The sequence below is a fragment of the Temnothorax americanus genome, unplaced genomic scaffold, assembly GCF_048541705.1.
Source record: "Temnothorax americanus isolate GAGA-0224 unplaced genomic scaffold, ASM4854170v1 Scaffold7, whole genome shotgun sequence".
NCBI classification, from domain to species: domain Eukaryota; kingdom Metazoa; phylum Arthropoda; class Insecta; order Hymenoptera; family Formicidae; genus Temnothorax; species Temnothorax americanus.
The window spans coordinates 5,795,581-5,817,955 of NW_027509792.1; the positions used below are offsets into that span (position 1 = coordinate 5,795,581).

Genomic DNA, 22,375 nt, shown 5'->3' on the forward strand with positions numbered 1-22,375 from the left:
ACATGCAAAGAGAGGAGTGCAAGAAATCACTGAGGAAGAGATGCGCCGCGCCTTCCGTCGAACGGAAGCCCCCGATTACAATAACTCTGCATGTTGGGTTTACATGCCCGCAAGTATGTAGTTCTGCTCTTAATTTCATAACGACACGCCTTTTTCCGGTATATGTGAACGACAGGTGTAGAATATATGCCTGTTTCTCTCTGATATCACTTTATCGCTATTAATTTACTTGTTTTTTTAAATACTTTTTTATTGTGCAAATAAGTTTATCTTTTTATTATCTTTTTACTGTAAAAGAATTTATGAAAGAGCAAGTTTAATTACCCTTTATAAAACGTAATATAATTTTGAGTTATGTCAAAATTCTTATACACATATAAGAGTTTAAATTTAAAAACATTGGTTATTTATATACGTTTGCACCACTATTTAAGTATTAGCTCAGTTTATCTGAAAAATCGCATTTGTCTCGGACTTAATTCAATCTCTATTAACGAGAAAAACATCGCCGCTTTTCAAACGCGTATATCTTTTTATACATTGGAACATCAATTTGAACTGGCGAGAACTCCGCATTTTCCAGCCGGAGTACGAGCAAAGCGATTGAACATTGTGGAATATTTTTTCCACCATACCAGAGAGAGCAGGCATAAACCACAGGGAACGAGGGGTAGGTTTCGATAGTAGGAGGAGAAGGAGGAGGAGGAATGAACGATAGAGATTCTACCTTCCTCGCGCGGCGGTGTCGAATGTTCGTAATTTGAGATTCCGTGCAAGCCAATTTGGCGAGAGCCGGTGGAAAAATAATACACCGCCTACCAGCACACGAGACAGATCGCGACGAGAGCGTGCGGAGGCGAATTTTAAAAGGTCAATGCGAAACGCGTGGGCAGACCATGGTCCATATCGGGGAATATCGTGTTTCGGGCCCGTGAAGAAGATCCTATCCCCGAGTCTTAAGACGCCCGGATAACCGTGCGGTGGCGTTTTGTTGGAAAAACAGCGTGGGCGATATTGCCCGTACCCGATGACGGCCCGGAGATACTTGCTCCCGAGTATTTAGCCAAACGATATATATCGACACCTTGGGACAACCAATATCCCTCTGCGCTTGAAAATTAAACGGATTGTATAAGCATTTTGTCGAGTATAGATCCCGCTCTAACCAGACTGTGTGTTAAATTACATTTTCATCCCACTAAATTGTAACGAATATCAAAAAAATATAAATTATTAATGAAATATTTCAATGTATAAAAAATATCTCATGTTTTATATAAAATTTAAGCATGGCATACTTCTAATCTAATCACCATTTATTAAAGCGTTCCGTACCGTACATCCGAGTGCTATGCACGCATGCGGTTTTACTTTTTACTTTTTTTTTTTTCACTTACACATGAACGTAAGTTTTTCTGAACAACAGGAAAATTTCCCGAGACATGCACTTCGTTAATCAAGCGCGGGCTGACTTGGCGCTCGGCGAAACATATTTTTGTAACAGCCCTCTACATTACGATTCGTTAAGCCAGAGCGTCTGCATTAACTAAGCTAATCCCTTAATTACGTTCCTCTTATTTCTCCTCGCTTCTTCTCTCCCGCCCTTCCGGCGGCGACTCTCACGCTTCCTACATCATCCTTCACTCGGTAATTAAAGAATTTGATGAAGTCTCGCGGTGTATACACGCGGAAAAAAACCACGCCGCTGCGAGCGTATAGCACCGCATAAATATCGCGCTTAATATCACACTGTTTCAATTAACGTAAGACAAAGAATAATTATCGATCGCGAGAAAGAGCTTTATTTCGCACGTTCGATAATAGGATATTATACGATGCAGTATAGACACGTGAGGTGAGATAATTTTGATTGCATTGATATTAATGAGAAATTTTCAATTTGTTCAGGAACTGCATCTCGCTCAAATAATTGACAACCCACTTCAGCAACTCATCGATGATACGCGACATGGTCTTACCTCTTACCATATCAATATACGTAACGGACATCTGTCTTCGTTACACGTTAAACCGTATTGCGCTTTACGAGCGTCCGCGTCCAAACGCACGTTTTGCGCGGCCGCCGCATGCCGCGGAGCGCCCGCCGATTTTCGCCGGCAGGGTTTTATCTGATTAAACCGACGTAAAAACATGGGGTTATACGTGTAAGCTTTCCGAGTCCGTCTATGGGGAGAGGCCGAACAAATGAATAATGAAAATAAAACCCTGGTGATGCTATCGGTAAGCACCACGGGATTACGTACGCATCAGCGCGCCCGCGATGAACTTATATTATGGAACCCCCGTATACACGAGCTGCACACCACACGCGCGTTAACGCGCGCGTGTTAGTGCGTGAATGAGAAAGTGAGAGAGTGAATGCGTGAGTGCGTGCGTGCGTGCGTATACAGCTAACGAAAAGCAGAAGGCTTTTCGCACGTAAGAGTTCGACAAGTTTCTCGCGGGATAAGGATTTAAATGGCAAATCAGGAGGACCCTTCCCGTTTCACATTTACATATAACGTAGCGATTTGTTGTTAAAAGGGAAATTTAATATTTATAAATATATAAAGAGCACGAAAAACTTTGCTCGCTTACTGCGCATCGCCAAATTAAATGATTAAATTAAAGTAGCTCATCCGAGTCTATGCTCTAATGTCTATATGATAAAGCGATACTAATAATAATCCTATTTTCTTTATTTATTTTCGTTGTCTTGATGTCATATTAACAAGGCAAAATAAGACATGGTGTATAATGAGAAACAAGGGGGGATACGACAATGATCCAGGCTCGCAGGGCGCTCTGTTCACGTGCATTCGCAACTCTGATGGGGTGTATAGGTATTTTTGAATGGTCGTCTTTCGGACGAAAGAAAGACCGTGCTGTGGGGTGTAAGTGTCATGGCCGTAATAGTTGCCAAATGTGTCCCGCTCGTCGGAACATACCGATTATGCCAAGGTGTGAACTTACGAGCGTAGCCAATAGCCGATCGTGCACACAAAAGGAGAGCCCCCAAAAACCAAGCCGCTTACGATCAATACCTCGATCTTTCGATCTCGTCCCGTGAGAGAACGTCTATTCGCCACGTCTATTCACAATAGATGAGAATGGACAAAATACGCTTTTCGAATGTAAAAATACTGACCAGTTACTTTTCTAACTTTTGAAACGGACTGAAGATCTAAATCTGACTGTATAATTCATGATTATATTATCCAAGACATTAGATAAACAAATACTCATATATTGCCTATTGTCCTATTGTAAACTCTCTCGATTCTCGATTTTTGTCCCAAAAATCTAGAAATTTCAGACAAATAAAAAATTATTTTTGAGAGAAACAATTTTTTCAAATTCTTCTTCCAGAAAGCGAAAATCTATGGAGGTTGTACCGCGAAACAGCAGTTTACAAGTTATTGTTTAAGCTGACACATAACTTAAGAATAGTCAGTTAAAAAAAATAAAAATGTTATCCTAAATCTAAAAAATAAAGTGGCAAAATAATACGGTCTTTGCCTATTTCATAAGAGCGAAAGAAAATGCGAAGGACCAGAATCGCTCATCCCGGAATGCGGCGTTAGTCACGTTCGCTTCTTTTCAACTTTACGTTGGGACCCAAACCATGATCCGTAATTACTTTCAAGTTTCAAATGTCGTTATTACCGGAAGAAGTCTGCAAGCTATGCCCTTCCCGTCTTATAATTTATTGTTCTTTTGTCTGTTGCCTAAGTTCTCGACCTGAGATGCAACAGAGAGACCTGTCCTCGCACAGTTTTACACAAACCGCACATGTTAAAGATCATTTGGTGAAATCGAGAGGTATACTGATAGCTTTTCAAACTCGTATACCCGCAGTTAAAGTAAAATAGGATAATATTTCATGGTAACATATTTTATTTTTTTTACCTTTTTTCCGTAGATATACAATGAATTGTCATCAAAAATAAGAAGACTAAGCAGTTATCTGCACATCGTATTAAATACGTTTTATTTCTCACAAAATCTTGAAAATAACTATTAAAAATTCTAATAAATAAAAAAATAAATTTTATGAGCTAGATAGGGATCGATTGGTAGATCGTGAAATCGGTAGATCTTGGCGAAAACTTCGTTAAAAGTTCGAAAAACGAAAAAAGACATTTTATAAGCTACATCCGGTGAAAATCATTTCGCGAGTCGGAATCCGGGCACGCAGAGACGCGCGCAAATTTTCGTGAGATCAGTGCTCCCTATACCTACGAGAGTGAAAAAAAAAGGCATTCTGCAGTGCTCGAAAGTGACAACGATGCGTTTTAAAAGGCCACCCATTCGCCGGGCTAAGATGTAACATAACAAACAGCCCGGAGGAAACGTATTTGCCCCGGGGCGATATCGAGTTCCCGGGCACTTCCTGCGCTTCTTCATCATCGTTTTCTTCTTCGTGGCGCCGTTGCAGTCGGCAACTTGACGTCCCACAGATTGACGAGCGCCACCCCCGAAGACAGCAGGAATAGAACGGTCACGGAGTGCATTTAGTCGCGAGCGTGACTTTTTTTTCGCGCCGCCCGCGCCCCGCAGATAGCGCACGAAAATACATCGCGCGCGACAATAGACTTCATTCATGGGTAAACGTGAAGGGGGTTCGTAGTCCCACAATTCATACGTCACAAGTGTCAAATTAAAAATATTTATCGTACAGCGTGATCGCGTACAAAATGTGCAGATGACGCTCCATTTTACACGGCGATTAATGCACTTTCAAAAATTACAATATCCAAATTCATACGGATTCAATCTACTACCGTGACAAGAGAGAGAAACTAAATATCCATCGTACCGCACATATTGTAATTCTGAATTCGCATTTGTGGCGATTTTCTCCCTACGTGATCGCCGATGTGATTTCCCACTAAATTTTTTCATAACAAACTCGGAAGGAATTCTCGCTGCGGTTAAATTCATTATATATACTAAAATCAGTAAAATCATCGATACATCTCACGCCTATTTGCTCTCCGCGATTACGTATCTTATGCACGAACGGGTCGGTTGCGGCTGCAAATTCCCCACCTCGCAAAATCGCCAACGGTTCATGGAATTATCGCTGCATTACGGTGCATTCTTCTCGCGCATTTCGGGCGAAATTCAACATTACATACATATGTCGCGGCCGTTTTGCCGCGGCGTTTTGGTCGACCGGCTTTGCGCGCGAGTACAAAATTACGGCGGAGGCGTCGGCTGTTAAAAGCGCGATATAAATTCGGAATAGCGCGTACGCGCTCCCGGAAACGCACAGGGAGGATGGAGGGGGTTACGAGAGGGCGGCGTACGCGCACGTTCATGATTGCGATAATGCCAAACACAATATCGCGAGAAATTTTATCGGCCGGTCGAGCGACGGCATGCGTGGGCAAACTGTGCGAAAAATAATAATGAGATGTCGACGGAGAACAAGGGAGAACTGCGGAGCGGATGGCAGAAAATCGGATGCGGAGAGTGAAGAGGCAACCGGGAGAAAGAGAGAGAAGTAAAGCGACAGGGAACAGAGATCAAAAGTGTCACGAAAGACGGAAAAAACGAGGAAGACGGGGTAGAAAACGAGAGAAAAATGTACGCGTCAAAAAGAGCAAAGTGCGAAGTGCATATAGGAAAGCGACAGCAGGGGAAGAATATCAAGGGCGAAGAAAGGGAAGAAGAAGACAAAGGAGAGGAAGAGAAAGAGAGGCGGAGGGAGATCGCAGCGGAAAATGTGCGAAACGTTTAATCGACGTGTAGCAGGCTCTCCCGAGGAATATCCAGCTGAAAGAGAAGCATTGGAAAAGCCTGTCGGCGCGAATCTCTTCTATTTTGAATATAAAGTGGGCGATGAGATTTTTCCCGCCGCGGTAAAAATGTGCGTGGTAGACGAACGTACGGACGGGCTATAACGCGCGCGCGGCGGGAAAAATTTTTTTTAATAAATTCGCTTTGCGCGAACTATATTTTCTCTGTCAGCTCGTTTAACGTTCTGACGAGCGCCCGCGACGAAAGATTTTTCCACGGCGGATCGACGCGCAATCGAATTTTTTAAAGGGCGCGATGAAAGTTGACGGTGTAATCTCTGTGGCGCTTTCGTTTCGGTGAATCAAATGAAATTAATCCCATTAGAGAGCTCTCGACGAAAAGCGATTTCGACATCGACACGAAATTAATCACCAAGTCACTTGATTTTCAGTCGCTTGATCTTTCACACGCACGATGACGCCGAGAATTCGTTACTTTATTAAATTATACGATGTCGGCACGTGCGCACTGCTACTATCGTAAGGCAAATATTGGCGAAACAAATCCAACGCACACACGCATAAAACAATCACGCAGTCGGCAACATTAGCCGCACTCTCGATATTCATGGTGGTGTCTATAAAGTGCTCCGAAATCACTAGCGGCCGCAATGAGGCGCGATATTATCTCAGAGGGGAGAAGACGCAGCCTCCGACTAAGGATATAGCGGAATTAGTGGGACCCTTGTTAACGACCTCATTAACCCACGGTTACGTCCATAGGAAGAGAAGGAGGAGGATCGGTCGGGTTATAGAAGCCGGGTCTGGCCCAGAAAAGTAAAACAAACAAATGGCCATGGCGCCATCGCGCAGATGAGTCCTGTCATCCAGCGGGTCCGTCGCCGCCTCCCCCAATCTCTTTCAGTCAGGTTTTTCTGCACCCCTCCCTCCCCCGAAAACCCTACAATCTTCCTCTTCCTCATCCTTCTTTCGGAACCTTAAATTTCATCCTCGAGACTACACACCGAGTGGATCCTCTGTAAACACACACCCCGAGGAGGGAGCTTCCCCGCTGGCGCCGGTCGCTGTGTGTGACAAGCGATCTGCGGCTTTCCGAAAATTGATTTTTTGACTGGTGAATTTCGGTTGATTGTCGGATCTACGGCAACTTCCTGTCGAACGCCAGCCGACTCTGTTCCAAGAGAACGTCACCGTACCGTTGGCAGATCGCTGACGATAGGAGGCAACTTGCGCGAAGGACCGTCAGGAAAATAATAGGACAACTGTTCCGCAGTGTGATGTCCGGATGCCTCTCGACGAGGCAGCGAGGCGCGACGTGAATGTGTTGAATGTAACTTCTCAATCTCTAACTAGACAGGTGATTCTGTCTTTAGCGCCGTACATCTAACGCCAAGAATTCATACTAAAAATATTAATTAAAAAAAAAATAGATTGCCCGTAGCGACTTTATGAAATTAGCTGAAAAGTTTCTGGTCACCATATTCTCTTTAATCCAATTGCAACTACACGTATAACTTCGTATTTATAAAGTGACAATATGTACATTTAAATTAGATAGCTATAGCGTGTGGTATTATACAATTACGAATTGTGTAATAGAAAATTTCTATTACAATAATCGATAACCAGAATGACACACGTGGAAATGTATCATAGAGTAATTATAAGCGCGTACAGTTACATGTCGCGAAAGAGAACCTGTCGACTCGAATAAAGCAAAAAAAAAAGAACGAAAGAAAAAGGAAGCAAAAAAGAAAACACGACGAAGCATAAAGAGCCGGCTCGGTCTCGCTCAACTGCGAACCCAACTACGAGCACCACGAGCCCGTACAATGCGTGATACGTCGCAACGAGGCTGCGGGACAAGAAACTCCCCATTAGACGCACGTTAAATAATAAAGCCGCCATATTAGGCGCGGGCAACCCGTAGTCCGCACCGAGCAGAGGAGGATTATCCCACAACGATACGTCTCGTTCCTTCCCCCTTCTGCCAGCAACGTTCCCGTTGCAACGGGCCTCGTATGAGCGCTGCGAGCTCTCGGTACTCGGATGGCACAAACGAGGAGGCTTGCACGCGCGCACGTCACAATGGCGAGCTTACGTTCGATAAAATCGACCTGCTTGCACCGCCAATTTGCACTCTCGGCGCCAGAGCTCGGCGATTTTTACGACCCGTAAGCCGTTTACCCGCGGAGACCGATAAATAATTCCGCCGCAACCCGTCCGGCGTGTTCGTTCGCGATCACAATATCGACGGTATCAATTGATAATCGACGACACGTATATGTACATACACGGCTGTTCGACGAGATCGGAACGTCACGAAAAAATTGACGTATATCGACGGTATACTTAAGCGGGAATGATCTTAATACTTGAATCTGCGACACGCAAAACCGGGTTATATATAATAGTATAATAAATCTATTGGCAAATGTCGAAAGGAGACCCACTGCTCCAAATAGCAGAGGTATAGTGGAACACTTATTTTTCAAGCGTAGATTATACATAAAGATCTTAGATTTCAGCTATCAGTGCTAACATAAGAGAAGACAATAGAGTCAGAAGAAAATTTCAAACATTTAGTAGAATTTTAGTCTTTTCAAAAGAAGAAGAAATATATACAACTTGCAGGATAGTTGAAGGTCCACCTCTTCGGAGAGCAACGCCAACATCCGGTTAAACGATCCAGAAATGTAAAAAATTGAATTAAAAAAATGGATAACAATTTAAAATAAAACGGTAGTAGTGCATAACTAAATAAAAGTATTATATTAAAACATTTTATTAATGCGACAAATAAGTTACATGAATATGTAAAAGCGCAAAGTGGCAATAAACGACGGCTCGAGCTTCAAAATAGCATGAGAAATCGAATAATAAAGAAAAAACGAAAATGTTGAAATAGCATAGTTATGAAGTGCGGCAAGCTAGAGCAATACACGAGTGTTAATTTCTTTCGCGATAAGATCGACGCTTGGCGTATATGAATCCATTATGTTTACACTATTATTATTTTGAAAGATTTCGATGAATGACCCCGCACTTTCCACGTCAGACTTGATCACAATTTACAAGGTATTTACACGAATTCCTTCATCCTGCTTAGCCGTTAAGTGCGCGTGTGACGAGCAATTATATGCTTCTTTTTAACTTTTGAATAACTCGACGCGCAATTACCGCACGGTTCGCTACGTAAAGTCGCAGTCGCGGTGTGGATTGGTTGCGTTATTTAGAGACATTCATCGCTTTCATGCGGCGAATCGCGCTTCTAATCCGCCGAGAGAGTCAAGAATGCGCAGTTGCATTCCGCCGTGCAGTCGATCCGACGTAATCGGCTGAATGACAGCGGCGATAACGTTCAGCGACGATAGCGCGAAGCCATGTAAAACGCGCGTTCACGGAGCGCGCCATAGAACGCGCAGGAACAAGGGTTCGCGACCGCCTCTCCTGCTCGGTTTCCCGGCGGCGATTAATCTACCGGCGTGTAACGATTCCCTCTTGACAGTTCTCATCGCGGAAAGTAATAGCCGCCGCCAGATGAGGAATTCAATGGAAGGCACAACCTCTCGCCCGGTCTCGCCACAATACCCACCCACGGTACCCCGTCTCTCTCTTATTCCTCTCTCGCATCCCGTAAGGCCGACAAATGTTTCCGCTTAGAACCACTGGCGAACCCCATGCGCCATGTGAAAATCGGTGGTGCTACGATGCTACCGGCGACGAGGAAAAACGGTCGCGGGTACGATGGAGGAAGGGAAGGCAAGGTAGAATGAACGAAAGAACGCGGCGAGAAAGTATAAAATGGCTGCCATGCGACGGAATCATTTGTTTTGGGGAGAAGACCTCCGCGGGGTCGGCAAACAAACGACCCCTGCACGCGATAGATCGATCCGCGTAATCGAGGGTGGGACGGATGATGGAGCGGTGTAATACCCGCGGCCTACCTGTCGTTATCGCGACATTTATCTGTGAGCTATTCCGCGCCCAATATTCTATTATATCCCGCGCGAGACCGTAATCCATTATCGACGAGAGTCCGTATCCCGTAGGCATGTGCACGCCACGACCTTCGGTATCTGTCCATTGCGCGTTTATTAATCGCACCGGGCGCGAGCGCCGAGAGATCATTAAAGACTCGACGGTGTGACACCATTAAAGCGCCGGAGTTGTCCGTCGCTGCTGCTGTTGCAGCTCGGCCACTTTCACGATCGCATTTATGCATTATGCATCGTTTCACGGGCCTTGACATCTGGCAATTGCACACAGATTTTTATATAGATCCTATCTCTCTGGCGCTATTCACAACTAATATATACTATACAAAATTAATTATATATCGTTAGAAACAATATTGTAAAACGCCATACTTTTGTCTGCGCTGCACTTTCGTCTGAGAACTCTGAGATAAAAATGCAAAAGGTTGCGAGAGATAAATAGGAGAAATTTCAGGTGTCAATTGTCTGTGCAATAATATGCAGATATAGAACGAAACCATCAGTTGATGGATAATAGCTACCCACAATGTTCCATTTTATCGGTACGATCACTCCTCACGATAATCTGCTACATAACGTGCCATTTCCTATGCTTTTATTGTGCCGATTTATAATATTCTTCGAAAATATTTTGACTGGATTATCTTCGCACTATTTGACTGGAACATTTTTGACTGGATTATCTTCGTTCTCTTTTTCTTTTCACTCACGTAGCAGATATTCCAGCAGATATTCTTTCCCAATATTTTTGGGTTAACATTGCAGGGACGACATAATAACAAAGCAAATAAAGCATATGGCACCTAACACCAAAAAACCTGTATCTGCACCGTTATTCAGATAAAAAGTATTACTTGCCGTAAAACCACTATCATATAACTGCAGAGATACGGCAGTTCTATGATGAGTACTATATTTAAGCAAAAACGCAGTATATTTATTGCTTTTCTTATATTTTACAATATTAATATTGTAATTTTAATTTTACAAAATGCTTAATTTTCCAAAATAATTTCTAAAGGTAATTTACTTTAGAAAAAGTTAAACAATTGATGAAATAGACATAGATTGTGACGGCTGCATTAAAGCTGTTTCTCTCAGTTGGAGGTTTTTACAGATACTATACTCTTCCTTATAACAATATGAACATCGATAGGAGCCTTTTTTAAAGATAAATTTCGAGATAAACAAAAGTAACGAAAGCAACACAGATTCGTGAGCAGTGATTCGTAACTTTTGTGCGACTTTTAAGCAATTTTGAATTTTCAAAATTTTTATTTATATTTAATTTTCATCCATTAAACGCGTCACTTTTTACAGCAATTATATTAGAAAAAATATATATATACATATAAAAAAATACTGATTTAAATTGTGGACATCGAACAATATAGCAACATTTTCGGATTAAGTTCTACATCCGCTTTGGTTCAGGCTTGCTCGAAATGTCATATCTGATCCTTCGCAGCGTTGCAATTTTCGACACTTCGAATATTGTTGATAAATCTCTACTGAAACGCGACACCGTATACTGATGACTCGCGATATAGATCCACCAATATGTAGTTATGACCGTGCAAATAAACTGCACTCTCTAAATATAGAATAAGTGTAACACGTGGGTTAAAAAAAAGTCGCGTGGTTGACACACGTAATAAAATATTTTCTATCACATCCGTGTTTGCAATAGAGGTATGTTAAAGTAGGGAAAATAATATGTCTATTCAGAATATTAATTTACGATAAAGATATAATAAACTTTTTCGTCAAGCGTGCAAAAATAGAACAAAAAACATATACAACAAAAAATAAAACATAAATCTATCGACTATATATAGACACAGGTACGGTATTATCTGTGAACTCTCAATAAATATTCATGGCAGGTAGAATAGATCATATAGCGGAATGTTTTACTGTAACTATCAAAATATTAATTTTTGGGGTACAACACTACCCAGGTATAGAAACAACATATGTCGGATGTCACGTAGACGGATGAATGACGGATCGCATCAGGAGAAAAAATAGGAGCGCATCCCATGAACTATACCATAGTCGCTGGTATAGGATGGTGTCTTTCGAAAAACTCGAGGTAATCCCGCTCGCCCCGTAATCCGATTTAACCCTGACCAATCGCAGCCGCTGTCGGTTGCCGGTCGTGTAACGGAACGACCGTCGAGGTAACGTAAACGAGAGCAATCGGAAGGAGTCATCCACCGCGGTGAAACCACGTTTACTTTTTCATTACTGCGAATCGATCAAAAGATTTAACGGTCGCGCTCGTTGTTTACCTGGAGTGATTAGTGATTACTCGCACGTACAACAGAATCATGAAAATACACGTTTATATCTGTATAGATTAACATTTAGTAATTTTAACATGGATGAAGGATCATTACGCTCAGTTGCGCTTCTAAAATTCAAACTTCTTGCAAAAGAGTTTTCGGGCGAATCTTTAAACTACTTTCGGATGATCTTCATTTGTGACAGTTGAATCCTCTTATACACGCGAGTTCGTATATGTATATAACAAATTATTAGGATTCGCGTGTATAGGTTGCAGGTTTAAAATAAAATTTGCTGGGCTACATTGAGACGACCAAAGTAGAGTAAAATCAGAATATCTACCGCGAGACTAAAGCTTCTACGGTGGCTGCGCGTTCGATAAAACGGAGACGTCTTCGGCGCCGTCGCGCGCCCTCGATTCTTCAATACGCTAACTTCTGTCGCCGCTCTGTCTGAGATATGAGAGCTACTCGATTATAAATATATAAGGCTTCTCCATACGGAAGTTGTATGTTATACTTTAGCAATGACAATCTTGACGCTTTTTAATAGGGTTGAATATTCTCGCTGATGATCAATACTATTATAGCGAAAACGCTAAACTCTAATTTCTGAAATAATAAAAATACCTAACAAGTGATTGTTTTTTATATATATAGATTTGTTAGTTTAATGAAATATCCTCCGTGAAATAAATCGTCGTACAAAGAATAACGATATTAGATAAAATATCTGCCAACCCCGAGTAAATGTAATAAAGAAGCAAAATCAGCGAACAAAATCAGTGAACGAAACATTGAGAAATTTGCCCACGACAGAAGAATGAACTAAAAGTAAGTGAAATACGTAAACGTCCTAGTCTGAGAGTGGATGGCTGGCAGCCTATCAATCTTATCCAGCTATCACTCGGGTACCGAGTCCAACGTCGAAAACAGTTCGTCGCAAGATCACAGCAACAGAAGCAACAGCAGCAGTGGCGTCACGGCGGCAGAAACAGCAGCAGCTCATGGGATCATGTCGTTCTACCCCTCTACGCGAACAACTAGCAACCTCTCCGTCCCACATTCTGCAGGATACATCGATCGCTCTCTCTCTCCTCGTCTCGCTTCCTTTCCGCCTGTCAGTGAGGGGAGGCGCCGTGAGAGGTGCCGCGGGCGCCGATGGTGGTGGAAGAACGTTCGCAGTGGGGATCGCATAACCGGTCCGGCTATACGTGGAAGGGATAATTAACTGACACAACTGTAGCTCCCTATGCTGCCTAACGGAAGGACGAAGAAAGGTTACCATGGCTACATGGATAGGATCCGGCCAATCCCGGTGTACCTCGTAGGCGTGGTCTGTGCATTGGACCCCCCCTCGATGCCGTCTATCGCCGTCTCTTTTCCTCGCCCATTCCCCTACACGAAGATTGGACGGTGGTAGAAGTAGCGAGACAGAGAGGTAGAGGTAGGTCTAGAGCGCCAGCGAGACAGCCCGGTTGCAACGGGCGCGTACAAACGTATCATGCTGGGTAGGGCCGGTGCCGAGATGCCGGCTTGTAAACGAAACCAGTTTGCTATCCGATACGATCCAGGCAACAGCGGCCTCGCGTGATATCCCCACGACGTGGAAGAGCGTCAGCGCGCCTGGCCTAGTGGGTGTTACCTGAGCGACCTGGAGAACGGTTGCGCGAACCCACCTGACAGCGATCTTCAATGGGTATCGGAGCTCTTCACAACGCGATCCTGCTCCAATTCAGACGTTGCCACGTGCCGCCTTTCGGGGATTGTTTCGAAATTAATTAGTGACGTGTCGCGACGCGCGCGAGAGAAAAACAAAAAGGAAGGGAGGGAGAGAATCGCTAATGTAGGCTTTCAGAATTTAGTACCGGTGGAAACAGAGGCGATTGTTTTTCGGGCAATTCTCTCATCTCGTAAGAGATTAAAACTTGTCGCGTCTCTCTCCAAATGTCAGAACACCTGATCCGTTTGTACTTTTGAACTTTAGAATTCTGTGGTGTCGATAGTGAAGTGGATAATCACCCAGTGACCGTCACGTACGTTTGTAATGAGCGAGCGTACCGCGCGTGACTCCAACGAATCATGAGAAGGTCCAAGAGCAAGCATAAATCGGAGCCGCGTGCTTCCTGAACCGCGACAAGACCGGGTGACATCGATACTCCAAGAAGACAGGCAGAGCCAAAATTGGTGTATCGCGAGAGGATCACCGTTTCGGGAAGATGTCCGCCGCTGGGACCACACCGCCAAACGCGAACGGTCCGCTTGTACCTTGTCCGTACCTTGCCCTGCCAACCTTATCTTTCTCCGTCAGTCAGGTGGCAACGGTCTGCGAGACCCTAGAAGAAAGCGGCGACATCGAGAGGCTGGCCAGGTTCCTATGGAGCCTTCCGGTCGCTCATCCCAACATTCAGGAATTGAATCAAAGCGAGGCTGTTCTTAGAGCGCGTGCCATCGTGGCGTTCCACTCGGGACATTATCGGGAGCTCTACGCTATACTGGAGAGGCATAAGTTCACCAAGGACTCTCACGGTAAACTGCAGGCGATGTGGCTGGAGGCACATTATCAGGAGGCCGAGAAACTCCGCGGCCGACCGCTGGGTCCGGTGGATAAATATCGCGTAAGGAAGAAATTTCCATTACCAAGGACAATCTGGGATGGCGAGCAGAAGACGCATTGCTTCAAAGAGAGAACGAGATCGCTGCTCCGAGAATGGTACCTCCAGGACCCTTATCCGAATCCGGGAAAGAAGAGAGAGCTGGCCGCAGCAACGGGACTCACGCCGACGCAAGTTGGAAATTGGTTCAAGAATAGAAGGCAAAGGGATCGCGCTGCTGCAGCGAAAAACAGGTGTGTCGTAAATTTAAGTCCTCTTCCTTAGCCGGAATGGTGAAACTGCTGAGAAAATTGATAAACGCCCGAACGACAAAAATCACGCTTCCGTTGCAATTCTATCGAGCAACTTGTCAAATTCCGAATGGTTAAACTCGTTCAAATCGCGATATCCTTTTTTCGCGAAAATAAATAGATCGACACGGTACACGATTCTAACGAAGTACACTTTATATAAATGGTGGAATATTATACGTATTTATCCAGTCTTTAACGGGCCAGTAGAATATATTTACTTTTCGGGACAATGAAATATTTCGTATACGCTGCTCAATGTCTGATATTCGCGCACTTTGAAATCTCCTTCAATGTCGTTAAATACCCACTAAATCAACAAACAGTTCTCGCGAATGCTTGTACATACGCGCGTATACTCTTACGAGAGCGCCGATTCATTAATATAACAGCGTAAATTATTGAGTTCACGATACCGAAAGTGCTAGATAATCATTACGGCGATATATGATAACCATTTAATGTTAAAGATATGCACGTGTGAATTCTTGAATAATACGAACAAAGACCATCGGTTGCAGTTAATCTTTAAAAAATATGAACTTCAAAAATCTTCTGAAAGAAAGGACATATCCTCCATTTCATTAACACGTGGCTAAACAACGAACCCATATGGGAGACATGTTTCGAATATAATTTGCCGGAAAATCGTTTGTGTACTCTACACACCATTCGTTTCGCAACACAATACTTCTAGAATTATATAATACTAATAATTGATTACGTTAGACTGGTAAAAACAATTTGTCGATTATCGTAATTCTTCTTATCGAAGCGATCAGCAATGTTTTGCAAAATGTCACTCGAACAGAATACTAAGATCAACAGAATACCGTAAGATGAAAACGAAGAATTTGATTCACACATATAAAGAACATCTTGAAGAGCGTCTGCGGTTGGTCACGACATAGAAGGAAAGTTTTGTTCATTAAGTAGCGTTTAATGGAAGTTAATCGCGAAACGATTAGTGGTTTAGGTCCCTTTAGACAGATTGTTGTACTGTGTCCTCGGCAAACGAGCCTTTGTGCCTGCCCCAAGGTCCCCGTTGTGGAGGGTCGCATAATTTCATTTTGACGTCCGACGGAGGGTCGCTGCCGTCGGGCGAACGACGATTTTCGAATTACGTCTTTCAAATTGTGTTTTGACATAGCGCTCTCGCTCGCGTTTTCTCTCTTCTCCTCCCCCTCTCTCTTTCTATCCCTCTATACAGTGATATACTCGAAGTCCAGGATAGCTTTAAAATAGCATTTGAATCTCTGTCTCAGATTCTTGCTCTCTCCGTCTTTATCCAGAAAAATGAAGGGGATATCATGGATATATATGTATATATATTTTTTGTCTCTCGTTATCGAATACCGTATTCTTTGATTAATTATATTTCTAAAATAAGTCTCGAGATGAGAGAAACAAACTTGTTATATATTGTCATTTATGGCAAAAATGAATAGAGCTTGTAAAAAAAAGTAACCATCTCATGTGAAACAATTTATGTGACCGTTACTATGCTAATATATTGTGTACATAGTAATATCTGTTCTAATCTAAATACCGGAGTAGAAATAAACCAAAATGTAGCGAGTAACTCTGGCCAACAACTGGTCAGGAATTTGGTTATTGACCTCTTAAAAATCTGGCTATATTCTGATTTATTTTCTATTCGGGTATTTTTTCTTCGATTCTGCGATCGATTTCAATTCTATGATGAAAGATGATGTTTAATGAGGACATTTAACGTTCGACGGATCGTGTTACAAAATGTCGTTAATGTCACAAAAAAAGGAAAAATGATGCGTCCGAATAATATAAGGGTTATGAAAGGAATGAATTCCTTCACCGTCGAATCACGGCTGGGTCGTTATTAGGGGATCATCGACAAAGTGCAGACGGAAAGAAAAACGGAAGTAGAGTTTTCGTTGGGAATTACCACCTGTCATTTCAATTCGATTCGACACGAGCGGCTCCGTCGCGGGCAGGTAACGGTCTGCCGGCCGTATTGTTCGGCTATTTATCGCCCAACGCCGCCATTATTTGCCTATAAAAGGGAAACTCGAGGTGGGTTTTCTATGCCATGAGCTTGCTCCTCTTCCTTCCCTCTCGTTAGGAAACCTCGAGTGGTCTCGACGCGCGAACCGGATGTTACTCCCAGTGTGATTTATGAGTTCTGGGTAGACCTACCCGAACATTTTCGCCATTGCCATGCTTCCCCGGGAATCCCGGGCAACTTTCCACATCTCGAACACGCGACCTTGCATGCGCGACGTTACCGAACGCACATCCCACCTTTGATTCTACCTCGGGAAAAAGGTATTTATCTAATGTACCATCTATAAATGACGCTGAAAGTTGATTAGATGGCTTTTATGTCAAAGAAGCAAAACACCTGTGCCTTTCTATATGGCGAATTAAGAATCGACGTAATATGCAAAAAGCATTTAGATATATATGTAACGAACGAAATGATTTACAATTCTCGATATATCCATAACTAAAAATAATTAAAGCCACCACTCTTGATACTTTTTTGTTACACAAGAATCAATTTGTATCCTTCGACTGCTGAAAAGCAGTGAAGAATCGCGTTTGACGCGTTAAGTACGCATCGAGGCCCATCATATCGATAACGGAGCACGGTCCTGCAAGTGACACGCAACATTCTGGCGGATTAAAGTGCTAATTCATTTCGCGCTGGTGCGTTATTTCAATCGTAAATCAGGATGAATGTTTCGATATACATATATAACCCAAGCATGATAAAACTGCCATTCTCCCGTGGAAAATAGCGCCGACCTAGATCTGTCCCCATGCGTACGGACATATATCGTATAATTATTGCGCTCTGAATGAAGTCATTAATAGTCATTATCTACGTCTAACGCTGTAATTGATATATCGTTAACGGACGACGATGGCTCGACCATACTGCTCTAATTGATCTTGATGAGCTCGCGCAGCGGGTAAGATTATACGTTTAGAGCGTGTACGTATTGTCTCTAAACTGTCGTACGGTGATCACGCGTTCATAAAAAATACAAGAAAAATGTTTATATAACTCTGCCACATAATCACCGTATAGAGCCGCATGTTGCGTCATTGACGGTAAAACAGATCGTGTTCTCGTGTTCGGTTGTTGCTTTGCCGTCGCGAGAAAATAAACGTAACACAAGATTTATTAAGCGGAACATAATATTGCATAATTCTTTCAAATTATGCAACGCGATAAGATCGAATGAAAACTGTGCCAGAATTTCTTTGTGCGTGATGATGAATCGCGTCGCTAGAAATGCTGCTATACGCATATTTCACACATATATACATAGCGTGATCGAAAGGCAACGTTATTTTACGCAAATTTGTGAAATAATTTCCCAGAACATTTACGTGTACAATCAAGCGATTACACGAAATGTAAACAGCAATTTTCTTGAAAACGTCATAGGGATGTTAATTTGATTCGATCAACCAAAGGAACGATGTTCGAATACTCAGAAAATTATTAAGTATCGTTATAGAACAACGAAGCAAAAGGCGTTTTGCTCAAGGAAGCTGAACTTTACGTGACGGCAATATTCAGCGTGCTATTCTACCGTCGTTACTTAAACAATACAAAGCGGTTCAAAAATAAGAAAAAAAGGAAAAAATCGCTTATGTCAGTCTCACGATCTCGCGGCTTCTATATTCCACTGAAGCTATCCAACAATGGCTGCGACGTACCTATCGTTACCCGACGTAATGACATTCCGCGTCTGGCCCCGAGCCACATTTTCCTGCACGTAATCCATCGAATCTCGGGACGGAGAGTCCTCGGTTGTGTACATCTAGATAGACATAGGGAGATAGAAAGCCTTTCGAGGATCTCGCATCTCCTTTCAGAAACATCGACCTGCGTGCGGAATTCGACGCGGAATCCGCCTATATGCGCGGAATATGCCATTGTTTCGCAATATTTGAGAAATGGAGATTATCGTTGTTATATAACACTGGTGTCACTTTGCTCGAAACGTCGCATTATTCTTGGTTCGCATTTATACCATTATTTGTTACCGCGGACAATACCGTATTTACAATTACTAATTACTAACCATATCATGGAGAAATATCGTAAAAATAGGTAATTACGCAAATATAGCATAATTATTTATTTATAATATTTCTATTATGCAGAATTAATACCGTGTCCGCGCGCAGACGCGCGAAAACCGAACTGTGATAATTTTTATTTTGGATAATTTTTCGACAAATTTATACGCTTTATTCAATTATATCCGGCATTATATGGAGGACTTTTCCCCGTAATTTTTCTCCGCGTCCAATTCATATTTATATCGAAAATGGCTTTTTGCCCTTTTTGTTACGTGCTTCCAATATTTAATAACTCGGTCACCGAGTACAGGTAGCGTTCATTAGCCGCGACGCGGAAAAAAAGCATACCATTAAAAAATTCATAAGAGATATTTTGCATCACTGGATAACGCAGTTTGTTACAATCGTTGTTAGTTCCGAAACGCTGAATAATGTAATCCACAAAAAAATAGTGGCTTTTTTATCATTTTTCCATCTATCAGCCGTACTTTCCACTCTTTTAGGCAATTCCCTTTTTATTCGCGAATTATGAATTCTGAACAACATCGACGAGAGGAAGGCATCCTGCGCGCATTGTAAAGAGCTTAATTCCCGATTGATAAAATCCGCCAACGATCAGACTGTAAAATCCCAGTAAATAAGTACATTCCATACTAAAAATTTCAAAGCAATTTTCATGCCGTTTTTATATTTCAATTGGCATATATGGCAAAACAAAAATTGGTATATATAAAATATTTCCGATCGTTTCATCAGCGTTTTACCTTACGTCAATTTACGTCAAAGTAATCGGCAATTTAGACGCGCTTTCGGGATTATTACCATCCAAGTCATTTGTGCCGCGTGTCGGGGCGAGAGAGCGAGATGCAAGGGCGTCCTCAAGATGCGCGTCCCAAATGTTTCATTTTCGTCACGTGTCGGCGCCCGCGAAGAACGTAGCAGCTCCCGTCATAACGAAATTCCCTCCGTGGTGCATTTTCAGTTCTGACACATGAGGGTAAAACCTGGGCGAATCTACTATGCCGCGTATTTGTCGTCATCGTCGTCGTTGTCGTCGTTGTCGTCGTCCTGACCTGGGGTGGGTTAGGCAGGCACGTAGACAGGATACGGTGCCCGCCCCGAGGATCCTGGAAGGTCCTTTCAGAAACGTCGATCCGCATACTGCCAGCCTCGCGGTATATTTTCGCGGTCCAGCGAGCGAGTTATTCAATATGCTCAACCCCGAAAGCCCCGGAGCAATCTCCGCGCTCGCACGTAGCTACTCGGGCGTCTGTGTGGATGCCAGGCCGGCACGATTACGTGTGTGAAAGTATTCGTGTGTGGGTGTATGTAAGAGCTATATATTACGGGGACGAGAGAGAGAAAAAGAGAGAGAAAGAGAGAGAGAAAGAGAGAGAGAGAGAATGGAACGGGTACGTTCCCGCTGGTGCCGCTCCACCCGGCGCGGCGGGGTGAGCACGTTCGTCGCGTTTTGCGGTAAAACACGGATAGTGAAGGTAGAGGTCGGAGGAGACAGCGGCACATCCGGTACAATCAATTACCCAACTGACGCTGATTGAGGAATAATCGCCGTTTGAAGGATGCGTTTTCGCGTCAACGTCTTGGAAGTGTGACTCTTTCAATTGTTCAGCTATCCTTTATCAGGCTCACGTTGCAAATCTCGTTATCCATTTCGGTACATTCGCGGTAGAACCGCGTTGCTATTAATTATGTAAACGCGGGGATTTACGCAGGAACTTGTAAACACGTTCGAAATCGGGAATTCGTATTATACGCGCAGAAATCCTCGCACGAATACAAACGTACCGGTTCGCGTTACGTCCAAGGGAACTCGGAGCGCAGCCTGAGCGCGAAACTCGAGGCTTCCTAAGGGGCGTCTACGGCCAGACGGGGTACGAGAGGGGAGAACGAAGGAATATAACCACCTCGGCAACCCTCCGCGTTGCCGGCTTTTCGGGGGTGGCTTAGCTCGAGCGTGTTCCCGGCTCTTCTCTTTCGCCGTTGCCTTCGCCTCTGAAGTTATCAGATTTTGATAAAGTCCCCGGTGTATTAGAGACCCGCGCTGTTTGCGTTTCCACGCAGAATCCCGTCTGCGTTGCCACCTCCCGTCGCTACACCACTATCACTCCCTCCCTCCACCCCAACCCCAACCTGTACTCTTCCATCAGGATTCGCGATGCCGGTTACTTCCTTCCTTTGTGAACGGCGAGACCCCGACTGCGCTCTTTTTTTTTTGTTCTTTTTTATTCGAATGACTACGAACGGTGGAAGGGATACGCTTCCATACACGCGCGTTCTTTTGTTTAACAAGATTTCTACTCTGTAGAGCGATGCGATGCCATGAATCACATCATTATTCGCTTTCTCTTGCTGCTTGCACGATTCGCTTTTAAAATAAAATATTATTTACATCTACGCATATCCTTCTTTCAGAGAGCTCGGAAAATTAAGTATGCATCTCTCTCTCTCTCTAGAGAGAGAAAGAGAGAGAGAGAGAGAGAGAGAGAGAGAGAAAGAAAATATTACCGTAAAGATTTATCCATTCGTTCTATCATGGGAATTTATGTTTGGTTAAACAACGTGTCGCCTCGGGAAATAATTTCTTATAGGCACCTGGAGGAAGAGCGAGGATTTTTGCATAAAACTTAAATCAGCGTCCAGAAAAGATGGCGGCAGGATTTATGGTCGCGTGAAGTCTCCCCAGTATGCGAGATGCACGTCCTTTCGAATCATTACTACATGCCTTCCGGTACCTTCTTCTTCGAGTCACGGTCAAGTGTCACTCAGTGACGGTACCGCCGTTATCTTGATGACCTTAAACGAGAAAGGAATATGGAGGAAGACGCGGATGTCATCGCGTTGCGCAATCTTCCACCGCGAAAAATGTCCCGCGGCCGCGCGGGTCTTCGGGAATGTCCGCCCGCAGATGGACGACAGATGTACGACGACGAATCAGGCGGAACTCCCGTTTCGGGAAGCGCCGGCGCGGCGTGAGAAAATTGCAGCGCGGAATATTTTTGCGGGAGAGAAAAATTGTAATCCCCCCACGCACACAAGCGCGCGCGGTCGCCTCTCGCGGACCGTTCGACTTCCCGTGGTCGCTGCGGCAAAAGGCGAACCTATAAATAATGCTGCCTCCGCCATTCGAGACTCTTATTAAATCAACTTAACCTTTGGATCTCGGACGGGGAACATTAAGGCCACCAACACTGTCTATTAGGTCGCTGTCAGTTTCGAAGTTACGTTACGCATAAATTTAATATTACCACGATTCGACGCGGAGTGGATACGGAACGTATCAAAGAATTAACACGCGTCAGAGTGCGAGCCGCGTTACGG

At 43.6% G+C, this 22,375-nt stretch overlaps 1 protein-coding gene and 1 long non-coding RNA gene across 5 annotated transcripts in view; one reads left to right on the plus strand and one right to left on the minus strand.

Moving 5' to 3' along the window:
• Positions 1–22,375, minus strand: part of LOC143906068 (uncharacterized) — a 193,815-nt gene that overhangs the window by 85,226 nt on the left and 86,214 nt on the right. The gene's annotated exons all lie outside the window — the stretch shown is intronic.
• The window catches only part of Optix (optix), a 47,652-nt gene continuing 38,768 nt past the window's right edge, over positions 13,492–22,375 (plus strand). For 2 of the 4 annotated variants that reach the window (XM_077421776.1, XM_077421777.1), the window contains exon 1: positions 13,492–14,899. In XM_077421776.1, the coding sequence (XP_077277902.1) occupies positions 14,271–14,899 (629 nt within the window). In that variant the 5' untranslated portion in view covers positions 13,492–14,270. The remainder of the gene's footprint in view (positions 14,900–22,375) is intronic. The other 2 variants (XM_077421778.1, XM_077421779.1) reach the window with 1 other exon arrangement.